The sequence below is a fragment of the Platalea leucorodia genome (genome assembly GCF_965183815.1).
Source record: "Platalea leucorodia genome assembly, chromosome: 24".
NCBI classification, from domain to species: domain Eukaryota; kingdom Metazoa; phylum Chordata; class Aves; order Pelecaniformes; family Threskiornithidae; genus Platalea; species Platalea leucorodia.
Window position 1 is genome coordinate 113,990 of NC_138846.1, and position 22,103 is coordinate 136,092.

At 45.4% G+C, this 22,103-nt stretch overlaps 2 protein-coding genes across 5 annotated transcripts; both read left to right on the forward strand.

The window, feature by feature from the left end:
• Positions 1-1,320: 1,320 nt before the first annotated feature.
• On the forward strand, positions 1,321-15,178 carry KHDC4 (KH domain containing 4, pre-mRNA splicing factor). 4 transcript variants are annotated; one of them, XR_014230450.1, is made up of 14 exons: positions 1,321-1,430; positions 1,577-1,814; positions 4,093-4,221; positions 4,577-4,656; positions 5,305-5,357; positions 6,242-6,405; positions 6,803-7,014; positions 7,572-7,632; positions 8,509-8,566; positions 8,776-9,029; positions 9,543-9,698; positions 10,744-10,828; positions 12,726-12,817; positions 13,792-13,818. XR_014230450.1 is itself a non-coding variant. In XM_082333193.1 (14 exons), the coding sequence occupies exons 1-14, from the start codon at positions 1,339-1,341 to the stop codon at positions 13,989-13,991; spliced, it is 1,896 nt and encodes a 631-aa protein (XP_082189319.1). In that variant the 5' UTR covers positions 1,321-1,338; the 3' UTR covers positions 13,992-15,178. The 4 variants fall into 4 exon arrangements, 3 of the variants coding, with proteins under 3 accessions (XP_082189319.1, XP_082189318.1, XP_082189320.1); XM_082333193.1 differs by having other exon boundaries at positions 4,099-4,221; positions 10,716-10,828; positions 13,792-15,178; XM_082333192.1 differs by having other exon boundaries at positions 10,716-10,828; positions 13,792-15,177.
• A 122-nt stretch (positions 15,179-15,300) lies between these two features.
• On the forward strand, positions 15,301-21,722 carry RIT1 (Ras like without CAAX 1). Its single transcript, XM_082333090.1, has 6 exons — positions 15,301-15,382; positions 15,460-15,590; positions 16,128-16,184; positions 17,142-17,215; positions 17,705-17,896; positions 18,972-21,722. Exons 2-6 carry the CDS (start codon positions 15,491-15,493, stop codon positions 19,200-19,202), a joined length of 654 nt encoding a protein of 217 aa, XP_082189216.1. The 5' UTR covers positions 15,301-15,382; positions 15,460-15,490; the 3' UTR covers positions 19,203-21,722.
• Positions 21,723-22,103: the final 381 nt, after the last annotated feature.

Below are 22,103 nucleotides of genomic sequence, written 5' to 3' on the forward strand. Positions count from 1 at the left end.
TGGGAAAGAAAGAGCCCAAAGACCCTCCAGGTGCCCCCCAATGCCCTCCAAAGGCCTCTCAGTACAGCCCAGAAAGTCCCAAACAGATCTGCTCCTGGTTACTCGTGGTGACCCTTTCTGTGGAAGTGAAGCTGAGCAGAGGGAGAGACCAGGCACCCGCACAGCCCCTCCAGCCCCTCCACTCTCCGCACCACCTAGACACCTGCGCAGGGGCAAGTGTCCTGGTTTCGGCTGGGATAGAGTTAATATTTTTTTCTTCTAGTAGCTGGCATAGTGCCGTGTTTTGGATTTACGATGAGAACAATGTTGATAACACACCGATGTTTCCGTTGTTGCTAAGCAGTGCGTACACCAGTCAAGGACTTTTGAGCTTCCCACGCTGTGCCAGGTGCAGAAGAGGCTGGGAGGGGCGCAGCCAGCACAGCTGGCCCAGCCTGGCCCAAGGGCTGCTCCGTACCACATGGCGCCATGCTCAGTATGTAACTGGGGGGGAGCCTGCCGAGATGGGAGGGAGCTGCTGCATCGGTCAGCACGTCGTGCACCGCGGCATCGTGCATCACCTGCTTTGTGTATTATTATTACTACTACTACTGTTTTACTTTATTTCAATTCTTAAACTGTTTGATCTCAACTCACGAGTTTTCTCGCTGTTACTCTTCCCATTTGGCAGTGCTAGGTTGGCAGTTGGACTTGACGGAGGTCTTTTCCCACCTGAACGGTTCTACGATTCTCTCCCCCATCCCACCGCGGGGTGGGGGGGAACCGAGCGAGCGGCTGTGCGGTGCTTAGTTGCTGGGTGGGCTTAAATCCCGACAGCGGGCCCGCGGGCGGCGTGGGGGACCGGGAGCTGCGCTAGGAGGGGGGAGCTCCGCGGCCGTTGGGCTCCAGGCGGCGGCAGCCGCCCCCCCCTCAGAGGCGCGGGCAGCGCAGGGGGCAGCGCGCGGCGCGACTGGCGCCAAGGCGGCGGGCGCAGTGCGCATGCGCCTCCCCCCGCCCCCCTGCGTGGCAGCGCGCATGCGCGAGCTCCCCGCCTGCGGCGCCCGGAGCGCGCGTGCTCGGCGGCCGCCACCGCCTTCCCTGACGTCACCGCCGGCAGCCCCGCGGTGCGGGCGCGCCCCGCCCCGCCCTTGCCGCCGTGCCGCGCGGTCGGGGGGCCGTTTCCCGGCGGCAGCCGCGGGCCGTGCGCTAGGAGAGCGGGCGCGGGCACCGCGCCGCGCCTCGCCCCTCCTCGCCTGACCGGTGCCGGTTCCCCCCCGCCCCCGGGGCCGCCGCCCGCGGCCGCGCCGTCGCTGTGGCAACGCCCGGAAGGGGCGTTTCGAGGCGGCCTGGAGGGCGGAAATGACGCTGCGGCTGGCGCGGAGGCGGCGGAGTCGGGCCGGAGCCATGTCAGCGGGTGGCGGAGGGCAGCGCGACGCCGGGGCCGCGGGCGGGTGAGGCAGGGCCGCGGGCGCGGCGGGTCCTCGGGCGCCGCTGGGGAAGGGCCGCGGGGCGGCGGTTCCGAGGCGCGGCAGGCGCTGGAGCTCCCGCGGGGCGGGAGGCGGCCGGGGCCCGGGGCTGAGGCCTCTCTCCTCTCCAGGCGCCGCAGTAAGTGGGACCAGCCCGGCCCGGCCCCCGCCTTCCTTCTCCCCGGCACGGCGCCGCTGCCCGGGCGCCCCTTTCCCGGCGGCGGAGATGGCGGCTCCGCTGTGGCGGGCTCCGAGAGCTCCGCAGCCCCCTCGGGAGCGCTGGATGCGGCCGCGGCCGTGGCGGCGAAAATCAACGCGATGTTAATGGCCAAAGGGAAGCTGAAGCCGGCGGCCAGCACGGCGGACAAGGTGGGTGCCCGGAGGGGCGGCGGGAGCCGGCGGGGCCGCCCGGCCGGGGGTGCGGGGCGCGGTGGGTGTCACGCCTGTTTTTTGGAGACCTGCGGCCGTTGTTGTTCGGGATAGCCCTCAGGGAGACGGGAGGTGATGGAGGATTGCTCCGCAAAGTAGGATATAACAAAAAACAATCAGAAAACCTTTTAAATTTTTTTTTTTTTTTTCAGAATAACAGTGGCATAGCTGTAAGGTCAGTCCTGCTGCTCTTCTGTAAGGCTTAACCGAAGCGATCTGTAGGAAGGTGATAAACTTCTTTCTGAAGTGTTTTCCAAGTAGGACAGGTGATGTCAAAACGGCTGTATAAGACAGCCAGTGTAAAATATGACACCAAGTTATTTTCATGCTTCGACAAGTTCAGTAGGAGCTGTATGTCCAAGTTCTAAACCACCTGGTCAGCTTCTGGTCAGCCCTGAGCTGGGCCTTGGTCAGCCCTGAAGTGGTCAGGCAGTTGGACTAGATGATCCTTGGAGGTCCCTTCCAACTGAACTTTTCTATTCTAAAGCAAGGGTAACTTTAAGCCTGTTTTCCAATTTCAGTAGCAGTCTTGCTTTTCTGCATGTTATTAGCCTATGCTAGAGCTGAGTTTAGACAGCTGTTTCAAGTTTCCTTCCAAACTTGTTCAAATATGAAGTTAACAAGATGAGCATGTTTTCACGGTGTATTTTATCTTCGTTTTCACATGCATAGCATTGGTGGGACTGCCAGATGTTTTTTAAGGGTTTGTCTTGTGAGGCAGCATCAAAATGAGTACTCATTTTGTCATTGGGCTTATTCACAGATAATAGAAGAAAGAGTGGCGAATGTGCCCTGCCATGTATTCGCCGTGGTTGGTTCTCTGTAGGCTCTGTATCCGAAATGATTGTTACAGCCTTTTTAATACGTGAGGTTTAGTAGGGAGTGTTTCTTTGCTCATTGCTACCAGCAGTCCTAGGCGGTTTTACACGCTGTTTGCTGCACGGCGGTGTCTGCTTCTCAATACTTAACGTCCACCTGAGGATGTGAAACTTTCAGTGTTGAAGAACACGTGGCTTGGTTTCGGGTGGCCTCTGCCATCGTACCAGATGGAAGTACAGTCTCTTCGCTGACTGGCAGTTTGAGACACCTAACAATTGGAAGATACTGTGATGTCTCATTCTTCTATCTATGTTTTTTCCGTAAGCTCTGGTGGCATTCTGGCCCCCTGTGACATTGTATTGCTGTAGGAACCACTTAACCAATGAATTAATTTGCTAATGGGATTATTTTTTATTACATATGTTGCTTTTGTTAGGAAATGTTCAGTAATTACATTTCCAGAGTGATTAACTCTGATGGCACTTCAGATTGTGAGCGGATGGAAACTAAGGAGCCTGTGTGTTAATGAATGTACTTTTTTTTTTAAAAACGCGTGGAAGGAATGGAGGAATAGAATGCACGTACAATGCATTAGACTTACGCCCCTCTATAGCTGCCTTCTGGCTGTCACGCAAGTGCTATGCTTCATCTGATATTCCTGAGAGTGGAGAGGGATCTTTTGGATGTTACTGGAAGGTTCTCTTTTTAGAGAGTCTTGTTTTACGTTTATGTCCCCAAAAGCATTTCAGAATTTTTAGAAGGACGTACTACCTAACCGTCTACACATGGAAAAAGCTATAAGGTCTTTGTTGTAACTCCAGCTCTTCTGCCACATCTTCTGAATCTGTTTGTGGCTCTGTGGCTTTTTCTTTCTTAGCGCTTAGATACTGGCACTGAAATATTATGCCTTTGTTTTAAAAAAAGAAGCGGGGGGAAGATCAGTCATAGTGTGGATGAGTTTAGATCTTGAACTGAAATTCTAAGTTCCATGTCTGTGTAAGGGAAGAAGTATGAATTACATGTTTTATTAGCCTCACAGATTTCTGTCAGAGCTGCCAGTTCAAGTGTAAGATGCCTTGGTTTCCGTTTGAGCAACTTTCCTGCTTAGTTCTGTATCTGTTTCTCCATTTATAGAACAGAAACAGTAGTTACTTATCTTCAGCACATTTTAATATAATAAAACTTGCATTTTTATTAGGGCTCAAGGTTGTGAAGAGGTAGATTATTAAGTGGTAGATACCATGTGCTTTCTGCTAATATTTCTAAAGCTTTGACGTTCGACAGCTGAAAGGGGAGAATGAAAAGGATATTCACCTCTAGAGTGCTAGGGTCAATTTGTTTGTTACATCACTTATCTCTGCCTTCCAATCCCTGATCTTTTGCAACGTTGTCTTTGAAGCTGCAGGCTCTGGGAAAAGGTCCGGCTACAAGTAAAAGCAAAGATGACCTTGTGGTGGCAGAGGTGGAAATCAATGATGTCCCCCTCACGTGCAGAAACCTGCTGACAAGAGGACAGACTCAGGATGAGGTCCGTTCACGATCTACATCTGGTTCGTTAGGCTTGGCAGCACGTTTGTACCCGTTTGTAAGGTTAAAAGAGCTTGCAATAAACTGCATTCAGTGGTTGTTTCCTCTTTTTATAAAAATCATGTTTCCTAAGACGCTTTGTTTAGTAGTTTCTTGGTTTGTTCAATAAAATGTCATGTGATGAGGTAAGGTAGCATAGCGGTATCCTTTAGCAGGCACCGTTCGTTCTCTTACCGCTTTATTAGTAGACTTCTGGTCTCTTTATACACAATATGGCTTAAATCCCTTTGGGGTTTTTGTGTGTGCTTTGTTTATTATTGGTAAACTTGTCACTGGGTTTTTGAAATTGTTTGTAGATAAGTCGACTGAGCGGAGCAGCCGTCTCTACTCGAGGGAGATTCATGACCGCAGAAGAGAAAGCAAAAGTGGGACCCGGGTTTGTATTTCTTTTTGGGGGTTTCTCTGTTTTTTTTCTCATCGGGTGGCCAAGTGGTGGGGTTTTTGTTTGTTTTGTTTTTCATGAGCAGCGTCACATTTGGGTGCCAGAGCGAACTGACTACTGAGTGTTTCGAATGCTTTTACCATTATGATGGTACGGACTGCATAGCTGCTTCCCTACCTCCTTAATATTGACAGGGCGAACTAAAAAACCAAACAACAAACAAACCACAAATGTGATAGATCAGACTGTGCTGAACTTCTTCCGATGGAACACTATACTGGATCTCTTGTGCGTTTTGCTGAGAATGGGCAACTTTCCAATTACGAAGAAAGCTAATATTTCATAGACTCGGTGCTTTTAGTTAGTTAACCTTTCATGTGAACAAGCAAATTGAAGTTTTCAGTGGTATAACTTTAATAAGTCATCATGTAAATAACTTCTGAACCTTTTTAGTTTTCAGTGCAAAGCTTTGTTCACTGAGCACTGTGATATTCAATGAATATGTATTTACTTCCTTAGTTGAAGAGTATTTCAAATCTTTATGAAAGACTTTGTGTCTAGGTGACTGTAAGATAATTAGATTGAATCCATTATTGTATGTTCTCGGTGGGTTTAATGGAATATTTGACGTTTCCTTTCCAGAGATCGTCCTTTGTATCTCCATGTCCAGGGTCAGACACGGGAATTGGTTGACAGTAAGTGTACAAAGCATTCTGCTTTTTCTCTCGTTTTTTCTGATAAAGGGGTTTTACTTAGGGGCTTTGTTAGGGTCAGTATGGGTTTGTACTATAAATATCTCCGTGCTGATAACAGACCCCATTTAAACGTTGATGTTAAGGTGTCTGCTCAAAACTACCTAAGATGCTGTGTACTGCATCCTGTAAGTCATGAAACAAAAACTTCTGATAGACTACAAGGAAGGTAGGGTTCCTAGGCAGGTACAGCTCTTAAGTATAAGTTTACTCACTGATAACACGCTGAGATCCCTTTACAACAGGTGTGTGACTTCCCTTTAATAGACAAGTCTGAACATTTTTTGTGAAATAGCTACGTTTCCATTAGAAGCACAAAGAACTCCTGTCTTGCCTATGCCTGCTGGGAAAAAAGAAAACTATGAACTGTTCAGGTGCTCATTTGTTCTGTGTATCAGTTCACGGGCTTGCCCTCAGTTGTCTCTTGAAACTTGAAGCTGCCCGCTTGTATCTACCGTGATTTCCATAGCCAGTAAACAATTTTTCACGTGTTAGTTTGCTCATTCATGCAGATGTAAATTCTATGCAGGGCTAATGGAAGTGTTTCTAGCATTTGTTAAAATGTGTGGGCTAAAACTACCCACCTGCATATATTAACCTAAGCTTTATCAGGCTAGGAGTGGAGAAAGAATCCTGCTGCTCGTTGCCAGCCTTTGTGATCCAATCCCAGGCTGCTAACATTGGGCCCCACTGTCAGATGCAATCGTTTTGCCCGTAGATCCGCTGTCACAGAATATGGGAAAATAACCAAACTGTGAAACGACTAGGTGAATCTGGGCAGTTGACAGGGGCTGAAATAGAAACGAATTTCATATTCTGTCAACTAGGAGCTGTTAACCGAATTAAAGAGATAATAACTAATGGAGTGGTGAAAGCAGCCACGGGTTCTAGTCCGACGTTCAATGGAGCTACGGTTACTGTCTATCACCAGCCAGCCCCTATTACTCAGTTGTCTCCAGCAGTGGGCCAAAAACCTCCATTCCAGTCAGGGGTGAGTAATTAATTAATGGGACTTTCATTGAATATCATTGATTACAAGATTTGTGTATTACAAAGTATACATGTAATGTGCTATTTATTTAATAAAAAAAAAACCACACACCCCCCAACAAAACAAACACCCCAAAACCAAAAAAAAAACCCTGGTGCGTTGTGAAGACTGGAGGACTAATCAGACTGAGTCTGAAGAGTGAGACTCAGATGACAGTAGCCTCCTAAAAGAAAAGGGATGGAGAGAGCAGTCCTGCTTACAGGAAAGCGAGGGGCTGACTGTGCCATCCGACACTCAACTGTTCTGACTGTTACAGAAATAAGATTTCTGGCCTCCAGCAAAATGAACATCCTAATTCTTGGAGTGAAATAATAACCTTTTACTGTTACATTCACAGATGCATTATGTCCAGGACAAGTTATTTGTTGGTCTGGAACATGCTGTACCTACATTTAACGTGAAGGAGAAGGTGGAAGGGCCTGGTTGCTCCTACTTGCAGCACATTCAAATTGAAACGGGTGCCAAAGTCTTTCTTCGTGGGAAAGGCTCAGGCTGCATAGAACCAGCATCAGGCAGAGAAGCTTTTGAACCCATGTACATCTACATCAGGTACAAGGGTTTTTAAAAAAATAAAAATCCTAGTGACCAGTCATGAATGTAGGTTAATGTTTAATCTGTTTGGGGAATTCTTAATTCTGACTGACTGAATGCAAATGAAATAGTTTTTGAACCTGACTTTTATTTTAATAGAGATCTCTCTAAAGTGATACAGATATCAACCGAATCATGATATGGTATAAAGTGATAGTCAACCCTAAGATACTGCTTTTATTAGGAACGCAGTAAAGCTGTGTTCTTTTGGGGCTTGGGTTGTGATGTTGAGCTTTAAGGGAAGAATACAAAATGCACTGACCGATCAAGTCCGTGCTCTGTGCTTGTTTCTTGCAGTATTTAGACTAACCTGAATTTGCACGTAGAAAATAAATACTCATTGCTTTTGTCCACAATTGTACTGAATAGCTGCGGAGCTGCTAGAGTCCTGTTGAGAGGTGACTGATTGCTCATTAAAGTGATAAGATCTGACAGCAGGTTGCTGATGAAAGAAGTAGCTCCCAAATTTGGTGGAAACATTTGTGCTTATGAGCGTTTTTTCTATATGATTTCAGTCACCCAAAGCCAGAAGGTTTGGCAGCTGCTAAGAAGCTGTGTGAGAATCTATTGCAAACCGTGAGTAGCTCTTAAAATAGGAGATTTCAGAGCCTGTCATAGCTTTCGCGTGTGCCTGGCTAATGATTTTTTTTATGCTCTCAGCAAAACTGTCCATGTGTTTTGACTTGCTAATAGGTTTTTCCTTCTAAGTACTGCTGTCTGATTTTTGTACAGTGAATAAAATTTCTCAGGATGGAGCTGTAGTAGTGGAATTTTGGGGAAAAAAAAATGCAAGTGCTTCCTGAGCAGAATGGGGGGCGGAAGTTGTCTGACTGTATGCAAACATAAAGGAATCCTCCTTTTTTCTGATTGCTGTAGCTTCTCTTTCTTTAGCTTTAAAAGTTGTCCAGAGCCACGCTGTCTGGTTTACTTTTTCCTACAGTGATTGTGGTACCAAAAAAATTTTAGAAAATCTTTCACACGTACACATAGAAAATTAATTTCTCAGCTTTTCTTATATGAATGCAAATAAAGTAAAATCCTGTGAGACAGCCTTTCTGATAGTATTGCTAATTGAGTATGGACTACATAGTTTCTTTTGAAAAATATGTGGAAGCTTTTAGATTCTTCGAGTATTTTTGTCTCTACTGAAGTAATTAATTTGCCAGTCTGTATTACCTATGAAAGATTATCCCGTATTTTACACAAATCTGTCGCAGAGACCAGCAGGATTAGTGGGATGTTCAGCGGGGTTTTGGTGGTGGTTTTGGTGTGTGGGTTTTTGGTTTTTTTTTGGTTTTTACGTTGGGAATGTTGCTGTCTTTGTGCGTTGTATGTTCTGTAATCAAAGTCCCCTTACGGTTTTATGGGGATGCATGGTAAGATGCCTTTGTATGCAAAAGATTAGACAATAAATGTCTATTTACTATATTAATCTTTTAAAATCTTTTGTAGGTTCATGCTGAATACTCCCGATTTGTGAATCAGATAACCACTGCAGTACCCTTAGCAGGTAAACGTTAGCAATAATGAAGTCTCTGGAGTTGCATTCTGCAGAGCTGTACTTAGTTAGTTTTGTGGAATTTATTTACCCGTGGAAGTCCTTGTGTTAAGTCCTTCAGTTGAAAAGGAGTCCAGCTTCTTTTATGTTTGGTAATTACATTTACTATTTTGGTGACTCTGAATGGAAGATGACCCTTTTTTTCCCCTTTCTCTCACCAGGCTTCACACAGCCTGCCGCTATAAATAGCGTACCTTCCCAGCCATCGTATTACCCTTCCAATGGGTATCAGTCTGGTTATCCTGTTGTTCCCCCTCCTCAACAACCAGTTCAGCCGCCGTATGGTGTACCAGGCATAGTACCCCCTGCAGTGCCGTTGGCACCTGGAGTCTTAACGACACTACCTACAGGAGTTCCGCCTGTGCCGACGCAGTATCCAATATCCCAAGTACAGCCTCCAGCCAGCACTGGCCAGGTACTGCCACGGAGTAATTATTTGCCCTGTAGTTGTCAATTTATGAAGCTGTTTCTTTGCTAACAATAAAATACTTAAAGTAGTTCCAGATGGATAATTCTTCCTTAGGCCATTTTTTTGGTTATTGCTTTGCTGACGCTTCTGTCTAAGCAACTAGATTGTTGGTGTGGCTGCTTCATACTGCATTTTTCGTATCATACTTCCCCGTTAACATAAAGGATATTTGCAGAGGGCGGTCACTTGTTTATGAAAAATGTTATCAGAGGCTGTGATACAGCTATGTAGGTAGAATGAGTTTGAGTTACAGATAGTACTTTGAGGTGGGAGGATTCTGTAAATATATATATAAATGAAATACGTGTTTTATCTTTAAGTTGTGATTTTCTCTTAGGTTCTGCAAAGCGCAACTAGTTGTGTGTTCTGCTCCTATGTATGAAACTGTACATTGAATTAATACTTTATATGCATATTATCAAATTTTCTTGTGTTTTGTTTTCAACTTCTGCATGCCAGAGTCCACTGAGCGGTCCTTTTCTTCCTGCTGCCCCAGTAAAAACAACCGTGCCGACTGGTACGCAGCCACAAGTCCAACCCCATCCCCAAGGTCAAAAGAGACGCTTCACTGAGGAACTACCGGATGAGAGAGAGTCAGGACTGCTGGGATATCAGGTGGAATAAAATCGGCAATTTTACTTCATTCACCAAAATGGAACTTGGCTGGAGAGGGATTGTTATTAGCACAGTTTATTTGACAACAGCCATGCAAGACCTTTGACAGATGGCAGCAATCGTTAAAAAACATCGAGACCACGCTTTGGTTTCTTTGAGTGGATGCACTGTTCTTAAACTGTGACTGACTTGATTCATTGGCAGCTTGCTTTCCACACCCTCGATCTTTCGTGAAGAATAGCAGTGCGTTCAGGTCAAAGAGATGACAAGAGCGTGTTACTGGTTAGTTTAAAGAGAGATTATCTGGGGTTTGGGGTTTTTCTTTTTTTGTGGGTCTTTTGAGTGGGCTTGTTTGAGGGGTAGGAGGGAAATGTGGTAATAACTTCCAGATTTTCCCGTTTACCTTTCTTGCAGGTTGCACTTGAGAGGATTTCAAGAAGCCTAGTTTTAAGAGATTGATTTTGGTTTTTTTTTTTTTAGAGAGCAAATGTTAAACAGTTGATTATTTTTCTTAAAATTTTGAGTTCTTCAGCCTTGTATGTGAGAAAAGGGAGTTTCTGCAAATCCTTCTGTGATGATACACCCCTGCTCACAGGCAGAAACCCTTAATAAAAGCTTTGCCAAGAGAAAATAGAACTGCCTATATGTTAGACCTAATATTAGTATCTTGAGCCCAGTTTACTGTGGCATGAGGTCTATACAGTATTCAGAATGACCTGACTGAGGAGGTAATAAGTCAATCCGTGAACTAAGCAGCTATCTGTACTGTCCTGAACTACTGGAAAGGTGGAGTAGGTGGTGAGGTGTCTTCCCTGTTGGTGCTCAGGCATGTTTCTTACTACATTCCCCTCAGTATTTTTAGGAGAAAGCATTTTGTTTGACAGTGGCGATTAGTGGTTTCTTCTACTAGTTGGCAATATGCTCTGAAAAGTTGGGTTTCCTATCATTATCATTAAGGAGCTATAGCTTATGTTGTAGTTGTAGATTTGCTAATGCCGTGTGTTTTTCTGCTCATAGCATGGACCCATTCATATGACTAATTTAGGTACAGGCTTCTCCAGTCAGAGTGAAATCGATGGAGCCGGGTCGAAGCCAGCAAGTTCCTCAGGAAAGGAGAGAGAGAGGGACAGGTGAGTGATGAAAGAATTATGTTCAGGTCTTTTCTGATTCTGATGGAAGGCTTATTTCAGAGATGATCTGTGTTTCAAGTTCTCTTCTGTGACTTGGGGGCTGGGGGGTGGTTTGTTTTGTTGTGGGTGGGTGTTTGTGTTGGTTTTGGTTTGTGGTTTTTTGGTTTGGGTTTTTTTTTTTTAAGGAGAAGGGATGCAAGGGTTTCTTTTTCATGCTGCATAATGAAAATAGCTTAATTTCCACTCCTCCCTAAGTCTGTATGCTCTTACTTTGTCTGGGTCTGGTATTTTGCCAGCTTCTTGAAGTAACAGGGTATTCTTGTGAAATAGGTTAGCACTTAGACTTTAAATGATTCCAGTTTTAAAACAAATCTGGAAAAGTTGTAAACTTGAAATTTTGCAGCCTGAAATCTCAGGGAAAGATTTACTTGATAGTCCCTTTTGTTTACCAGTCGTTGTGAAATGACTGGTGTATTGGTAAAGTTTTCTATGTTCTGCATCTTGTACGTAGTCCTAAATTCAGCCTAGCTATTTGAAGTCATCAGGCATCACTACTCTTCCTTATGCACTCCAGTGTATCGAGCCACAAAACTGTCAGGCTTGCACTTTATTCCATAGCATCATAGCATGGTTTGGGTTGGAAGAGACCTTTAAAGATCATCTAGTCCACCCCCTCTGCCGTGGGGAGGGACATCTTCCACTGGATCAGGTTGCTCAGAGCCCTGTCCAACTTGACCTTGAACACTTCCAGGGATGGGGCATATCAGAAAATGATGTCTTCCTTATATCTAATCTAAATCTGCCCTGTTTTAGTTTAGAACCATTACCCCTTGTCCTGTCGCTACAGGCCTTGGTAAGAAGTCTCTCCCCATCTTTCTTACAAGCCCCCTTTAGGTATTGAAAGGCTGCAATGAGGTCTCCCCGCAGCCTTCTCTTCTCCAGGCTGAACACCCCCAGCTCTCTCAGCCTTTCTCTATAGCAGAGGTGTTCCAGCCCTCTGATCATTTTTGTGGCCTCCTCTGGACCCGCTCCAGCAGGTCCGTGTCTTCTGCTGGGGACCCCAGAGCTGGATGCAATGCTCCAGGTGGGGTCTCGAGAGCAGAGTAGAGGGGCAGAATCCCCTCCCTCAACCTACTGGCCACGCTTCTTTTTATGCAGCCCAGGACCCAATTGGCTTTCTGGGCTGCAAGCACATGTTGCCAGCTTGTGTCCAATTTTTCATCCACCAGTATCCCCAGTTCCTTCTTGGCAGGGCTGCTCTCAATCCATTCATCCCCCAGACAGTGTTGATACTGGGGATTGCTCTGACCTGAGTGCAGGACCTTGCACTTGGCCTTGTTGAACCTCATGAGGTTGGCACAGGTCCGCTCAAGCCTGTCAAGGTCCCCCGGGTGGCATCCCTTCCCTCTAGTGTATCGGCTGCACCGCTCCGCTTGCCCTCATCTGCAGACTTGCTGAGGGTGCACTCGATCCCACTGTCTCTGTCATTGATGAAGACATTAAATAGTATTGGTCCCAGTACAGACCCTTGAGGGACACCACTTGTTACTGGTTTGCACTTGGACGTTGAGCCATTGACTGTAGCTCTTTGGCTGTGGCCATCCAGCCAGTTCCTTAGCCATCTGATAGTCCATCTATCAAATCTATTTCTCTCCGATTTAGAGGTAAGAATGTTGGGGGGGGACGACCGTATTGAAGGCCTTACAGAAGTGTGACATCAGTTGCTCTTCCCTTATCCTCCGATGCCGTTACTCTGTCATAGAAGGCCGCTAGGTTCGTCAGGCAATTAAAAGTTAAACTCCTCAGGTGGAGGACTGAGTTTATGAATTTGTTATTACCTTTGACTCCTTGCTTGTTTTAAAAAAGAAAAAATAAGGGCCTGCATTGGTTTAAATAGGCAGTTGATGCCTCCGCCAGCTTTTCCTGTCACTGGGATGAAATCGGAATCTGAAGAAAGAAACGGTGCGGGGTCTTTACCAGGCAACCATGGTGAGTGCGATGACTCAAATACACTTGTAAGTCAAGTTTCCCTTCCCAAATGAGTTTGCACTGGTCTTAACGCTCATTTAAATCAGTAATTTTTTTGGCTGTTCTTTACACCGCATTGTTTAAGTGAGAAGCAGGTCGTATTGCACTGCTCTGAAATCACTTACGCTCGCTGTGATTTTCAATGTGACACATGACACTTTTCTTAAAACTTTAATAAATATCTGCATGAATGAGGGGAGCGTAACTAAGGACCAAAGACAGGTATTTTTGACCCATCAGTCAGCTGAGGCACAGAATCTCACGAGATTGTTTTGTGATGCAGATCTGTGGCTTTACATTGTGAACAGCTATCTCTAGAGGCACTAAGGAGTATCAGTGGGAGTTATGGTTCAGGTGTGTATTTCCAGACATGAGTTATGTCTGCCTTGTCTGCAAACAACAGGAGTGCTGTCAGATTTCATCCTTTTGTAGGGCTTTCATACATGGAGTATTTGCAACTTGGTAAAACATGTCATCGTTTTAACTCTCCTGGTAGTTTAGTGCCTTTCAGGTCTGCAGGTACATCATGTTAGTCTGTTTAACCTTAGTTTTTCTGCAGTATTGGTCCCAGAGATTGCTCTTCTGTTAGCTTTCTTTTGAACAAAATTTCTACTTTTCTTTACATATTTATCTCTTTAACGGTGAAATTGCCATCGCTTAGACCCATTTGCTAACTTTACCTTTTTTGTGTGTTTCTTTCTTCTTTCTCTGTTCTCTTACATGGTTCTGATGGATCACATGTGCTGTTGCTGGTGCTGTTTGGTGTGGCCTCCGACCTTGGATGACCATTGGCCTTGTGACCTCAAAATGGTGTCCAACTAACGATTTACAATTAACATCTTTTTTTATTAACTTGTTTTGGGGCATTTTATCTCTTTTTATTTTTGTTTTTCCTTCTTGGGGGCTGGGGGGTTTGTTTTGTTTTCCCCTCCTAGATCATCAAGCTAAGAAGATGAAAACTGCAGAAAAGGGCTTTGGATTAGTGGCATATGCTGGAGATTCGTCAGATGAAGAGGAGGAACATGGTGGCCATAAAAACGCAAGTACTTTTTCACAGGGATGGAGTTTGGGATACCAGTACCCTTCCTCACAACAGCGAGCTAAACAACAGATGCCATTTTGGATGGCACCGTAAAAGCTGCAGAAGAGTTTTCATTCATCTTTTTTTTATTTTTTTTCCCTCTAGCAATAATGCATGTATATTACAAAATGAACTTTGCAAATACGCATTGTTTTTACATTTGCAGAAGCTAAAGGTTCAGTATTCCCCCTTGAAAGGGCTCCATTATTTTAAAAATCCTTCTTTCTGCAGTGAATTTGTCAATTACAAAAAAAAAAAATATTTGAAATGGTATTCTGACAGGGCTAGTCCCTTGTACAGTGGGGGAGGTATGTAAAGAGAAACTAGGGAAGCCTGTCAGTCCACGCGTCCCATTTTTCCAGGATAACTTAAAAATGGAAAGAGTCAGTCATGCTGACTTCATTCTACACCTGGTGTTTGTATTGTATTGAGTGTTCCTGCTGTCAGCCTGTGTTTGCAGTCTCGTTGGGCTAATGGTGACCCCGGCTTCAATGTTCGGACTCTCAACAAAGGAAAGGAACGCACAGTAGTTCTGAAAAACTTGAGGATCCCATTTCCTAAAACTCGTTATTTGTTTTTACTTTAAGCATCTCCTGTAACTCAACATTGTTGTTTTTTGTTTTGGTTTGGTTTTTCCTTTAAAATGTGGTTTTACTAACCCCACAACTTCTCGTTCTAGCCAAATGTCGGGGCGGGGGGGTTGCTTGGTTTTTTGGATGGGTTCATCTTGCCGCTGATCCCCAGGCCGACCCGGCGCTGTGGCGCGGGTGCTTAACCTCCTGCAGTCACCCGTGCGTTTCGTTCCCCTGCAGCCCTTCGGATGGAAATCCTTCTCCTGGGGTCCCCCCCTCTCTAATTCACTAAATTGATTCTACCCCTTCTGTTTCACGGTGGTTTCACAAAGAAAAGGCGGGCAGCAGCCGGGTCCGCGCAGTGCCCGGACCCTTGCTCTTGCCTTGGAGCGCGCAAGCGGAACCTGGGACTGGGTTTGGATTTTTACAGACATGAACTGCAACACGGGCTTTCGTGGCGGGGCGGGCTGTTGCAGAAAGAACTCTTTTGTACGGAGAGCAGCGGCGCCTGGGACTGCAGCGAGGTGCCGGCCAGCTTTCCGAAGGGGAGAAATAGTTTTAAAAATGGGGACGTGTGTCGCTGCTGCACACTGGAAGACCTTGCTGGCTCACTTGTACAAACGTCGTCTTTGCTATGTGTTGTAAATAATTAGAACTGTACTTTCATTATAAATAAATGTATAAATATTCCCCTTGTGGCTGCTTTTTTGAGTGGGCCCGGGCGAGGCCGCGGCCCCCGGCCCCGGAGCCGGCGGCGGGCGGCGCTGGGACCGCGCCTGCGCCGGGCGGGGCGGCCGCTGGCGCCGGAGGAGCCGCCGCCATTTTGGTGTCGCCGCCTCGGCCCGCTCGGATGCGGCGCGGTGGAGCCTGAGGGTGAGGGGGAAGGGGGCGGCGGCGGGGCCGCGCCGGGCGCGGGGCTGCCGCTGCTGACGCTCTTCTCTCCTCTTCAGCGGCGGCGGCGGCTTCTTCGGCGCTGAGGAGATGGATGCTGGAGCCCGCCCGGGCGGCGGCGGCGGCGCTCCGGGGCAGTCCCGCGAGTACAAGCTAGTGATGCTGGGCGCCGGTGGCGTCGGGAAGAGCGGTGCGTGCGGCTCCTCCGGCCGGGACGGCGGGGCCGATCCGCCGGCGGGGGGGGAACGGCGCGGGGCGGCCGGGGCGGGGCGGCCCTGGAGCGCCGCTCTCCCGCCGCGGGCGGGGCCGCCGCTTTCCCCTCAGCGGCGCGGAGCGGCCCGCGGGTCTCCGCGGGCAGCGCTGGCGGCGGCAGCGCCCTGCTCGGCGGCTGCGAGGGGACCCGTTTCTGGAGCAAAACAGCCCGGGTTTGGGCGCTCTGCGGCGGAGGCTCCGAGGGGTCTCGGAGCGCGGGTGTCATCGCCTTCCGCCCGCCTCCAGCTTTGTTCCGAGGCTCGTAGGAGCGCTGAGGGCCCGGGCGCCGTCCTCCGTGCGCCTGGGTTACCGAACCCCTTGCATTGACCGTCGTTCTTCCGAGGCGGGCACCGAGCGTGGTTTTGTGTTTTAGCTGTTAGTGAAATAATGTGCTCGGGCGTGTTGTGAGCCGAATGCTGAAGCGGCAGATGTTTACCGACACTTGTGCAATTGTGCCTCTGATTTTTGTTTCCAGCCATGACCATGCAGTTCATCAGTCACCGGTTTCCAGAGGATCACGATCCCACCATTGGTAAGAAAAATCTTTCATTTCTCTTTGCCGTTTGCTCCATCTCTTAGCAAGTTAAGCTGTTGTGGGGTCCATTGCTTTGAAGTACTCAATTTAAAGAAAGCTATAAATTTGGCTATAAATTGAGGACTCAAGTCCCTTAGATTATTCATTAAAAGGTATTAAGAGTTCTGAGACTGCCTTGAGGACTGGGATTCATATTCTGAGTTTTAGATCTTTAATGGTTTTCCTATCACATGTATTCAGGCCATGCGCTACCTGTGTGTGTTTGCATGTTGGCAGACAAGGATGAAGAACTGCGGATAAGTGCTTGTTAGTTGTCTATTTAAAAAATCTAGTCTCCGTGCTGTAGATCACCTCTCTGCTATTAAATTGTCAGGCCAGATTGTGCTCTGTGTTCTAGAAATCGGGAGGGATGAAAGTGCTTGACAACTTACGGTATTGCTGCAGAACTTTTGCAGCATCTCTAAGAGAAACCTTAACTAACAGTTACGCTGTTGAAGGAAAAGTGGGAAAAACAGCCAGCTTCTTGTTGAAAATGGACTGTTGCAGTGTGGGAGTGGTGACTTAGAGGGACAGAATATTTATTGCCTTACTTTTAAGAAAATGGCAGTTGGTGGTGGCCAGTTCTTCTCTTGAATCATGGGTGTTTTCTGGCTTTGAGAAAAATGTAATGCTCTTACTCTGTGCTTCCCACCAAGGTGTCCAAAATTGAATTTATGGGATGTGGGCACATGTCTGTCAGAAATAGCATGTACAATAGCATGATTTTAGCAAACTAAATCTCACCAGAACAATTAAAAATTTAATTTGGTGTTAAACAAAGATCAGGCTGATTTAGCGTAGTAGTATTATCAGATTAGGTTCTTCTAGTGTAACATTCTCCTTGTGAATTGATGACTAATGAGTATTGCAGTTGTATTCCAATCTTGTTCTTTCTGATGTGCTGTGAATTCACAGAGGATGCTTATAAAATACGAATACGCATTGATGACGAGCCTGCTAATCTGGATATCTTGGACACGGCAGGACAGGTATGTGAGTAATAATAAGTGAATTGGGAGGATGTTAAGAGGTCTATAATTGTCAGGTGTAGAGACAGAAATCCTGTAAAAGTATGCCTATCTTTTCTTCCAAATTGTTTTTTGAGCTCTCTTTCTTCTTCTAAGCATCTTGTTGCTTATAGCATCTGTATCATACTGTCTATATTTGGGCAGCTCAGACGGTACTCTGGTTTCATGCGCTGCTTTCTCCGTTGCACTTTGCTGTTCACGATCAACAAGCAATACGTATTGGCTGATAAATGATACGTTGTTGTGATTTCTATAGCGAGGGAAACTTGGTGTAAATCCCAGACATACATAATATCTCGTCCTGTATGTAACGGGACGAGAAGATAGATGGCCAGCTTGTTTACAGAGTTCCTGTGCAGCTGGTTTTGGAATGCATATCGTGTTTCCCATTCTGAGCAAATTAGAAAGTCATTGTATTTGTGCAATTGAAATGTAATTGTCTGTTTCTAGGCAGAGTTTACGGCCATGAGAGACCAGTACATGAGGGCTGGCGAGGGATTTATCATCTGTTATTCAATCACAGACCGGCGCAGTTTCCATGAAGTGCGTGAGTTCAAACAGCTAATCTATCGCGTTCGACGCACTGATGACACTCCCGTGGTCCTGGTGGGAAATAAATCTGATCTGACACAGCTACGGCAGGTAAATGGCCCAGAGGCCCACAGTTACAAGCTATTTCTGTGGTAGAATGCAGTAATACAAGAGGTTACGCTCCCTTTCGTAATGTTTTGCATGTTTGCTATATAGTGGGTTTAACATTAGAGAAGTACTTGTTTAATGCAGAATGTGTTGAATAAGCAAATGCGTATAGCAGTCACAGGAGTAAAGTCTTCAAGTTGATGCTTTGGGTTTCAGCTGCTCTTGGGCTTCTCCTTTTTTGTAATTCTTGAAAGGAGATAAATAGAGATTTAGCATTCCATAAACCCCTTGCAGATACTGGTACAAATTGCAGATGCCAGCGTGCTAAGAGTGGATGTGTAAGAATGGAGAACTTGGGTAAGAATGGACAGAAAGGAACATTACTTTCAGCTTAAGAAAACAGTAACTACTGTCTGTGGGAAAACAGTTTGAAGCAGAGCTTCACTGAAAGGAAACGTACTTTGGAAAACAAGTTCCAGAGGTGCTGTTTGCATGCCTGGAATTAGATGAATTTTCAGTGTGCGTTGTAGCAGGGAAATTATGGTAGCTGTGGTAGAACACCCGTGCCGAGAGACGTAAAGTATAGGATGAGGAGTGGGTGTTGCTTTTCTGTGGCCTCGGCAAGACTGGGTTTGGTTTGGTTTGGGGGTTGTTGGGGGTTTTTTTTGAAAGGTTTTGCTTGGTTCTGGGAAGTAGTTTGGCAAACATCATAGATTTTGACCAGGAGAAGGAAATATCCTTAGCTTACCAAACTGACAAATGCTTGTGTTAGGGCTGAGGACTGCTCACGTTAGGCAACTTCTAGATTAAGCACCAAGAAAAGAATATTCTTTTGAAGGACTTTGTTGTTTCATCAACGTCCAGAGAGTCTCTTGCAGGTGATTGCATTGCTAGAGAAGAGATGAGTGAACAAGAAAGAAAAACAGGTTTGTAGAGAAAGATTTAGAGATCAGTGGAAATGAGCTGTTGTGGCACTGGGAGGGTGCGTGCATAGTTACAGAGCAAGGAGAACAAGAAATGGTAAAGCAATAAACTTTCTGCTTTGGGCTTTCTTGACAAGTGTCACCTTTTTTTTCAGGTCTCCAAAGAAGAAGGCTCTGCTTTAGCACGAGAATTCAACTGCCCTTTTTTTGAAACTTCAGCCGCATACCGTTATTATATTGATGATGTATTTCATGCTCTTGTGCGCGAAATCCGCAGGAAAGAAAAGGAAGCAGTAATGGCAATGGAAAAAAAATCAAAACCTAAAAGCAGCATGTGGAAAAGACTGAAGTCACCGTTCAGAAGGAAGAAGGATTCAGTCACTTGAACATAGAGAATTCCTCTGCAAAAGAAAACAAAACCTGTGAACAGCCATTTGTAACCAAAGCAATTTAGTGACATTTTGACAGCATGTTTTAAACCTGACGGGACTTTTATGAGGGAATGCATAACTTCTACCAGTTCTTTTTGTTTAGAATGATATTCCCTTAATTTTGGATATTTAACTTAAGCCACAGTAACAGTTGTACTTTTGTTTGTTGTCATTTTTTTACTGGATCCAGCAAATGTTGCGTGTATGTCGTTGGTTACAAATGCTGGTAGGTTTATGTCCCTGCACTTTCGAATGTTTGTCTTCGGTCACTGCGTACTGGAAGCTGAATTGTGTAAAATATTGCTGACATTCTACCCAACCTAACTTAATTCATTTTTTTTCCTAGTTGTTTGCACAAGAAAACGTTGCTGCTCTCCGGAACAGTAACCCACATCACGAGAGGCGGCTTGTCGAGGTCGTGCTGAAAAGTAGTTTACAAAGTGTATGTCATGACTGGCAGCCCTGGCTGTGTATAGATGGCATTGAACGGAGCTGTGCTAGAGTTCTTGTGTTCGCATTGAATAGATTTTTTCCAGCAAAAGTAATGTGGAATACTTGTATATCTAAATTATCAGTTAATCAGCAGTGCTGTAGGTGGGATTCTAAACAAGTCAGAAGAAGCAAATGATGGTTCCTATGGCAGCTATAACTTGGCAACAGTGCATGAATATGTAGCATTTTCCTACTGTGTATAGCATTTACTGTGTTGCCATAGCATGTGTAATGTAATGATGCTGTAGAAACCACAGCTTTGAATTTTCTGACTTGCTTGTTAAAAATGGTAGCTGTAATGGTGCGCTGGCTTATTTATTTACGTTCAGTTTTATGTTCTTGTCTTAGAGGAGCCAGTATCTTTGTTAAGTAGAAGTCTCTAACGTAGTCATTTCGAATTATTCTATGATAACTACTTTGTAGAGAAAATGACTGATACTGAGGTATCTGGGCCCAGAATTATTATCCCTCATACTGGTAAGATTCTTCCAATGCAGTCTTGAAAGCAGAATTGCCGGTGCAGTGGAAGGAAGCCATGAGCTGGGCACAGCGACGGTCCTGACAGACGTTCGCATCCCTGACCTCACATGTGCAGGCGGTCCAGGCAGTGCAGGTACAGGTTTTCTTACGCTCGGTAAAGAATGATTTGGTTAAGAAAGTGCTTCTGAGGCAGATCCTCCATACGTAGAGAGATTCTCTGCTTTCGAGCCGATTCACATATAGATCGGTTATGGAATTTAAATCCAGCAGAGAGACAGATGTCTGGTGTTCCCCTTGATTTTGTTTTTTTAATAATAGAACAAATCATAGTTAGGTAACTCAGACACAGTTAAAACAAGTTTCTCAGAGAACTAAGTGCCTAGAATCTTTCCGTTTAAGAGTGAAAGAGCTTAGTAGACTAAGTGTAGTGTAGCTTCTGTTACTCTTCGATCATCTGTGTCAGTAACTATGTTCATCTTACTGATCAAAAATCAGATCCGTACCATCAGCCTTAGTGTGCTGCATGTGGAAGTGCAGTCAAAACTGAAAATTCATATGTAAAAGGATTAGTACAAGAAGCAGGGATAGCAAATACATAAACATTTTTTCTTGCTGAATTCCTTATTGCTTAAGATACGACTGGAAATTCTGTGTGTGTTGGTTTTAAGAGTATTTTCTTTGTGTAAGATTTAAAAAAAAACCTACAATGAGAAATTTGGAGGGGGGTACGTTTTTAAATTTTGTTGGTGGCTGAGCTAAACATTTAAATTGGTTCTGTTTCTCACTTCCTTCCAGTATTCTGCAGCGCTGGTAATAATCACATGTACGTTGTTTGAAAAAGAGGCCGAGAATAATTCAGACTGTTTAGAATTTACGACCTCTTTGACATTAACTGTGGGAGCAGTTGTGTGCATCTTTTCAGTAGTTCCTGGTTTAGGACTGAAGGCCCTACTAATCATTCATTGCTGGATTAAATGTTGTGTATAACTCAGATAGAAATCCTAGGAAAACCGTCTAGCAGAAGACTTGAGGAGGAGGAGGAGGGGGCAGCAGCTGAGAAGCTGCTCTAAAAGCAGCCACTGATGGTGTCATTGTAAAGATTATTTCAGAGCAGCCTTCTGGAAATGCTGAACAGGGCCTGATTGCGAATACAAGTTTTCCCTGGGCTTTACCTTGATACAGTAAGTTAACATAAAATATTAGTCGGCTTTCTACACTCAAAGTTTTCGGATAACGTGGAAAGGTAACCTGTCGGCAGTACTGAACGCTGTATGGGACTGTTTTCACCCTTAAATAACTGATGTCTGTGCCTTACGTGATTCCTTCAATGCAATGTAAGTGTTTACTAATGCCTTTGGTGAGCCTGTTGCTTATAGAATTATTACATCAGAACAGCAGCAAGCACTTTTTTTACACAGTGTTATTCAAAAAGAGTTTTATTTTTGTCATGTATAAATTTGTACACAGAATTATTGTTTTATTTGACACAATATATAATTTTTAATACAAGCATGTGTGTTTAATGTGTTGATCTGTGGTGTCTAGCATGATGGGTAGAAGGCCATTCAGCCTGGGAGTGCTGAAGGAAGGCTCACGGTGTGTTTGTGAATTATTCTGGAAAATGCTTATCTTGCTCAAAAAAAAAGAGGAGTCGGTGTGTTACGTTTAATCTGCGAGGCGAGTCTGGTGCTAAATCATTTCAATATGATCTCGACGTTTTGCAATTGCATTACTTTACCTTTGTGTGCTCTGCGTAAGGCGTGCTGACTTTCTGGGCTTCAGTTACGAGTGGGGCAATAGCAGCTGCGTGAGGTGTCTGAGTGCTCAGATACTTGAGTATTGCAGCAGTGGCTGAAGCAACCCCTCTGCGTTTGCCGCTGCCTC